Raw genomic sequence first — 6,475 nt, 5'->3', positions numbered from 1 at the left:
AAGGAAGTAAAAGTTAACTGCTTGTTAGACACCGACAGTTAGATGACTTACCTGGACTATTCAATTAAAAAAAAACTGAATTGCCTCTTCTTAGGAAACGATAGAACTATTGACGTGAAAACTTTTTTAGGCACAAGTCCTAAAATGTTTAAAGAAATCTTTTTGGATTTAAATTTGTTCACTAGCAAACCCCATACCCTTCCAATTCTGGCGGCAAAGTTAAATTTGTCTTATAATCTGGAAAGCCTCCCCCAGATTCTTAGAAATCTGAAGAATCATACACTGGCCGCTCATTTTTATGACAAGAAAACTTTATTGACTATAGATGGGTTGCTAGAGATTGACGCAATCCAGTACCTAGAATCCCTAAAGGTGATTCCGTGTATGTATGGAGCTGCTTTTGAAACACAAAAAGGATTGATCCCCTTCGGAAATGTTAACTCTTTGAATGCCAGATCAAGAAGCGAAAAGAAACAAAAGTAAATTATGCAGAAGTTTTGGCTAGAATGCCATCACTTAAGACTTCCAGAATCAACTATGTAATTCACCCGGAGGAATGTTACCCAGGCCCTCTAAACTAAATAATTGGTTTAAAGACAGTAACGTTGAGCGAGGGTTGGAGAACATGTTTAATCTCGAATCAATTGGATTACCTACTGACGAAAAGTTCTCCACCTTGGATGAAGAGAAGGTGAAACAGTTTAAAGATTCCATCACATTTAAAGATGGTTTATATCATGTGCGTCTTCAGTGGTATGAGGACAAATTGAAATCTGTTCCTTCTAATTATAGTGCATCTTTACGGATTCTGGATAAAGTAACAAAGGATCTTGAGAAGAAAAAATTGTATGACCAATACCTTCAAGTTTTTCAACAGCAAGAAGACGAAGGTATTATTGGAAATAATTGTACCCCCTAAAAATTTAAAGACTATACATGGATTCCCCATAGACCTGTGTTAAAATTAACAAACCAGACAACTACAAAGATAAGACCAGTTTTTAATTGTTCTTATAAGCAAAAGGGTTCTGTGTCATTAAACGAAGCAGCATATCCAGGCGTAAATTTGATGGCTGATATGCTAGAACTGATAATCCGTTTCAGAACGAACAAATATGTCTTGTTGGCCGACATCAGAAAAGCATTTCTGATGATTCGATTGGAATCCGAAAAAGATCGGAATCGATTTTGTTTCTTTTTAAAGAAAGGTGAAAACTTGCATTGCTACCGTTACAAAACCATAATATTTGGTTTCAATGCAAGCCCTTTTATTTTGAATTATGTATTAAAGTTCCATGTTGACAAATTTCCTTTGGATGAGTGTTCAGAAGCATTGAAGTCTAATTTTTATGTTGATAACCTAGTTAAAACTGGGAATAACCCTGAAACCCTATCTGCCTTGTATACCTCTGTGAGAGAGCGTCTACACGAAGGAAATTTCGATTTGCAATCGTGTAATTCTAACTCTGTAGCGCTCAAGAAGAAAATGGAGGCTGATGGAAGCTTATCAGCATTCGATTCTGGTTGTGAAAAAGTCTTGGGTTATCTATACGACCCTGTGCAAGATTCCATAAGGGTCCCACCACCATCATGCGACGTGGAATCATCAACCAAAAGAAAAATATTGTCCGAGACCTCAAAGGTATTTGATCCTTTGTCCCTTTATTTACCTGTAACAGTGCGAGGTCGTTTATTAATGAGAGAACTTTGGAAACTAAAGCTGAATTGGGATGATTCTGTTCCTCAAAACATGTGTTCTGTTTGGAAAACACTGGCAAGTGACCTGTCAGCAATTGACTTTGTATCCTTTCTGATGAGAGTTTTAAGCATCCTTGGTATTTGCAAAAGCAAAAATGGCTCCTCTAAAAGGAAAATCCCTCCCAACGTTGGAACTTTTATCTGTGTTTTTGGCTGTGAAATGTTTCCCTTTTATTAACAGTCCCTAAAGGACATTACTGTAAAAAATATTTATGTGATTACAGATGCCCAAGTAGTTCTGTCTTGGGTTCTTGCTGATTTTGTCCAAACAAAAAATATATTTGTAAGACATAGATTACAGGACATAACTCAAATGACGGAGAACATTAAACTGATCTTGATATAAAAGTGAATTTTAGGTATGTTCCCACTGCTAACAATCCGGCTAATTTCCTCACCAGAGGCCTAACTATTAACAAATTAAAAAAAAAACTTCCTTTTTGGTATGAGGCGCCTGAATAGATAAGGCAGGAAGAATCCTCCTGGCACCATGATCAATTTGGTTGCCTTTCTAAGGCTCAGATGGGGCGGATTTGTCCCTCGGTGAATTATGTAACAGAGAATGTAGTCACTACTTCTGTAGTCGAGCTGGAGAGATTTTCCAGCCTTAGTAAATTGATTAGTGTAACTTCATTGATCTTTGACTTTGTTAACAGATTAAAAAAGCGAGTGATGGATCCCAAGTTACAGGCAAATACCTACCTGATTAAGACAATGCAGAAACAATCTTTTTCAGCAGAACTAGACTTTTTATTAAATCCTGAAGGAAATAACGTACCCAAGTTGGTAAAGGATCTGAACCTCTTTCTGGACCCCAAAGGCATTAGGGGAAGAATAGAAAAATCTGTATATCACCCATGTGAAGTTCAAAATCCGGTTTTATTGGGGAAAAAGCATCGTCAGACAGAATTGATTATTCGAGAGTGCCATCAAACATCAAACATTTAGGCTTGGCCACAACATTAAATGAGGTGAGATTAGCGGGTTACTGGATACCACAAGCCAGACAGGGTATTAAGAATGTGTTTAGTACTTGTGCCAAATGTAAAAGGTTTAATGCTGTTTCCTTCTCAACACCTAATGCAACCAACCTACCGACTCCGCGTGTGAATTTTTCCAAACCTTTTTACATACTGGTGTTCATGTTAAAGGGAAAGATGGCGACTATAAAATGTGCATTGTCCTTTTTTCATGCATGAGCATTAGGGCAGTACATTCAGAACTGGTACCAGATATGCCTGTAAAATCGTCCATACAGACCTTTGTCAGATTTACAAACGTGAATGGAATCCCCACTCACCTTTACTCGGATAATGCCTGTACATTTACTGCTGCTGCCAGAATTATAAACAAAGGGATAATAGCAGATGAATTTAAAGAACGGTTCAACTCATACGACCTTAAACATTGTGCTATTCCACTGTTTTCTCCTTGGTACGGTGGCAGCTGGGAAAGGTCTACCAAGACCTTAAAATCGTGCCTATATAAAGCTATAGGAAGAGGAAAAGTAGACTATTTTGGTCTACTAACCATTTTGTCGGACGTTCAAAGGGCAGTAAACAGTCGCCCCCTGACATACATAAGCTCTGATGACTCTGAGCTGGACATTTTAATTCCAAACTCTCTCATGAACGCCAATGTTGGTCGTGGAATATTAATGAGGGTTGAAGACCAGGACCTGGAAACCATGGACTCGCTTGCACGAAGGGACTTGATTCAAACCCTATGTTCTCGGGAAGATAGTCTGAAAAAGTTTAGGAAACTTTGGAATGAAGACTACTTATTGAGTCTCAGAGAAAGAACCTTGAATCTAGCCGACTCTTCCTTTGAAGATAAGATAAAACCAGGAGATATAGTACTCAGTAAAAGTCCTCTGAAGACTAGGCCTTTTTGGTCCCTAGGTAAAGTCTTCAAACTAATCTGAGGAAGTGATAATTTGGTACGCATGGTGAAAGTGAAGAAAGGGAATGGAGCTATAGACATGCACTCCATCAAACATCTATTTCCTCTAGAATTCTCTCAACAGCCAGAAGAACCCGACCCAACAGACATGAAACCATCAAGCTCTCAAGATATGAGCCTAGACCCACAAAGGAGAGAGAGCACGATAATTTGGATCTGTCCAGCCTGCAACAGACCAGAAGATACTAGACCAATGATAGCATGTGATACACGTGATGATTGGTTTCATTTCGACTGTGTGGGCCTAATAGAAGCACCACCAGAAGATGAACACTGGTGCTGTAATAACTGCAATCCTCGAGATTTAAGAAGAGGCAGACCCAGCCTATCAAGGGTCTAAACTGACTGTTTTATCTCCCTTAATCAGGAATCTTTTCCCTTTTTTGTTGTTGTGGGGAATGTGTGTAAGAATTGAAATTGATTTGACTTAACGGGGGTGGGTCGGAGGGAAGAAAAGACACTGAAATACTGTTTTGCCTTTACTGAGAAACTGGGTGTCTATTTCCTACTAAGTTAAATAGACATTCTAATCTCGTTGGAAATCACGCTGGAATTCTCGCCACTGAGAGTTAGTATGTATAAAAGGAGTTGTCTCACTACGGGTTAGTGATTAGTTAAGAAGCTAGTTACCTGGAGTCTTTATCGTCACGTTGGTTTGTTACTTTTTCCTACGATTGTTTCATATATTGTTATTATTATTGTTATTGCCGTGTTAAATTTGTTTTATTTGTTAAAGTTGTTATTGCTGTTATCTTCCTGCTGTTATTTTTGAACGGGACTTTTACCCTATTTTTTTAAATTTTTTCTCTAACCCGTCGGCCATGGCGTCCGCCAGCAATGTGCCGTCGGAAGAGGACAAAAGTGGAGAACAAAAGAATGGGTGGGCGAAACCACCCAAAGTTAAAATTGATGTTAACAACTTTTTAACGGAAGCAAGGAAATGTCTGCAATATGTTACAGACACAGGAGTTACGTTGGAAGCACCACGGCTACAGGAATTTGCCAAGAAAACGATCTCACTTTTTGTGGTTGATCGCAAGACCAAAAAATTGATCAGGTCAACTAAGGAAACGGTAACTAAATTACTGGCAACGGCAGGAATGCGGGCGGATCGTGTAACGAAATGCAGAGGTTACAATACCTGGGCCGCCCTGTTTAAAACAGAGGAAGAATGCGTCGCACTAACCAAAAAGGAAATCATCACACAAGAATACATATTAAGAATTGGAGTACCTAGGATGGAGGAGAACGACTGTTTCCATTTTCGAAGTTCCAGGAGCGGTCCCAGGTGAATATCTAGCTGCCTACCTCCTGAAATTCGGTGATATTACTGGTATAGAGGTGGACCAGTACAACGGAGTCTGGTCCTTCGACATCCTATTAAACAAAGAAGCTTTCCTCGAAATACCCTACTTCCTGGAAGCGGGAGCTGAAAAACTCCCCATTGTGGTCACAGGGAGGAGGTCGACCTGCTGGATTTGTAGTGAAGTAGGTCACTTAACTTACACCTGTCCGAAAAAGATAAAAACTAATGTGACAAACACAACAAACCCTAAAGAGGTGGTTGTTGGGCACCTCGAACCTGAGGCTAGAACGCTAAATACAAGCAAAGCAATTGAAGTGATTAAAGAAATCACAACAGAAGAATTCGAGGAAAAATTCAACTCCGAGATGGAATCGCCCAAAAAGAGAGAATGGACACTGGTACCATTTTCTAAATCGCCTCGTAAAACGTACGCGGATAAACTGACCAAAGAGCAGATATTAGACATTAGGACCAGTAAAGACCCGGGGGGCAACAAGTTTAAGGCCCTGCTAAAAATAAAGGACTCGCTTGATGAAAAGCGCAAGCAAAGCGAGAAGAAAAAAGAAAAAGAAAAAGAAAAAAAGATGTTAGATTTTCCCGAATCTCTCTTCCCCGAAAAGCCTGCCCCTCCTCCAAAAGAGAAAAGATCACCCCGTAAAGCGCCACCCCTCTCTCCCGCAAACGTACCAAAAAGAGACCCAAAGTTGACAACCCTTGGCTCCCCATCCAAAAAGACCCCTAAACCGTCCCCTAAACCGTCTCCATTCTGCTCCCCAAACAATACACCCAAAAACTCCCCCCCCGCTTCCCCTATGAAAATTGACATGCCCCCTCCTCCATCACCTCGCTCTTCTACTTCTGAAAAGAAAAGACAAAGAAGTCCCTCCCTGGAAAAAGACCAAAAAAAGAAAAGACCCCCTTTTTTTCAGGGCAAAGACGTGTGTAAGATCACGGCTAATATAGAGGCCATATCAAAAAATCACGGTAGAAAAGACTACCGAAACCTCTACGCGGTGAAGCAGATAAACAAACTGGACATTACAAACCCAGAACATTTTCCCAATGCCAAAAGACTTTTAACTGTGGTTAGAAGTCGTGAAGAGGCCAAAGGAGTTTGGACTATGCTAGAGGAAGCAAATTCTGCTTTTAATATCATTCCTCCAGCAGCCTTTTTTAGCGACTCCGACATACTTAAAATGGAGAAACTATGTGTTGGACGGGTCCCCATAAAAATCCACCCTTCACTTTATAGAGCGATTAAGTTAACATTTCCTCTAGACATCGGTGGTCTGTCCCCTGATGGGGCCATCACTAATGAGATGACCTCTGGATCATTGGGGACAGCTGTCGGTGTCTTGGCACCGTCCATGTTTGTTAAGGATACCCAAACCTAGATAGATCACAGTGGCTTTAAGGTTAGCTACTTTGAATGTCCGAGGGTTGAGGGAC

General features: G+C 40.2%; 2 protein-coding genes across 2 annotated transcripts; both read left to right on the top strand.

The window, feature by feature from the left end:
- Window positions 1-1,069: 1,069 nt before the first annotated feature.
- On the top strand, window positions 1,070-1,936 carry LOC145286485 (uncharacterized). The gene has a single exon (XM_080135390.1). It carries the CDS (start codon window positions 1,070-1,072, stop codon window positions 1,934-1,936), a length of 867 nt encoding a protein of 288 aa, XP_079991516.1.
- A 1,056-nt stretch (window positions 1,937-2,992) lies between these two features.
- LOC145286484 (uncharacterized) lies at window positions 2,993-3,682 on the top strand. Its single transcript, XM_080135389.1, has one exon. It carries the CDS (start codon window positions 2,993-2,995, stop codon window positions 3,680-3,682), a length of 690 nt encoding a protein of 229 aa, XP_079991515.1.
- The last annotated feature ends 2,793 nt before the right edge of the window (window positions 3,683-6,475 follow it).

Source organism: Euprymna scolopes, chromosome 10 (assembly GCF_053919585.1).
Source record: "Euprymna scolopes isolate OS-2025 chromosome 10, ASM5391958v1, whole genome shotgun sequence".
Classification (NCBI taxonomy): Eukaryota; Metazoa; Mollusca; class Cephalopoda; order Sepiida; family Sepiolidae; genus Euprymna; species Euprymna scolopes.
This window is presented reverse-complemented; position numbering and strand designations above follow the sequence as displayed.

Bases quoted from the DNA above. Each gene is read 5' to 3' on its own strand.
- LOC145286484 (XM_080135389.1), top strand. From the start codon at position 2,993: ATGCCTGTAAAATCGTCCATACAGACCTTTGTCAGATTTACAAACGTG.
- LOC145286485 (XM_080135390.1), top strand. From the start codon at position 1,070: ATGGCTGATATGCTAGAACTGATAATCCGTTTCAGAACGAACAAATAT.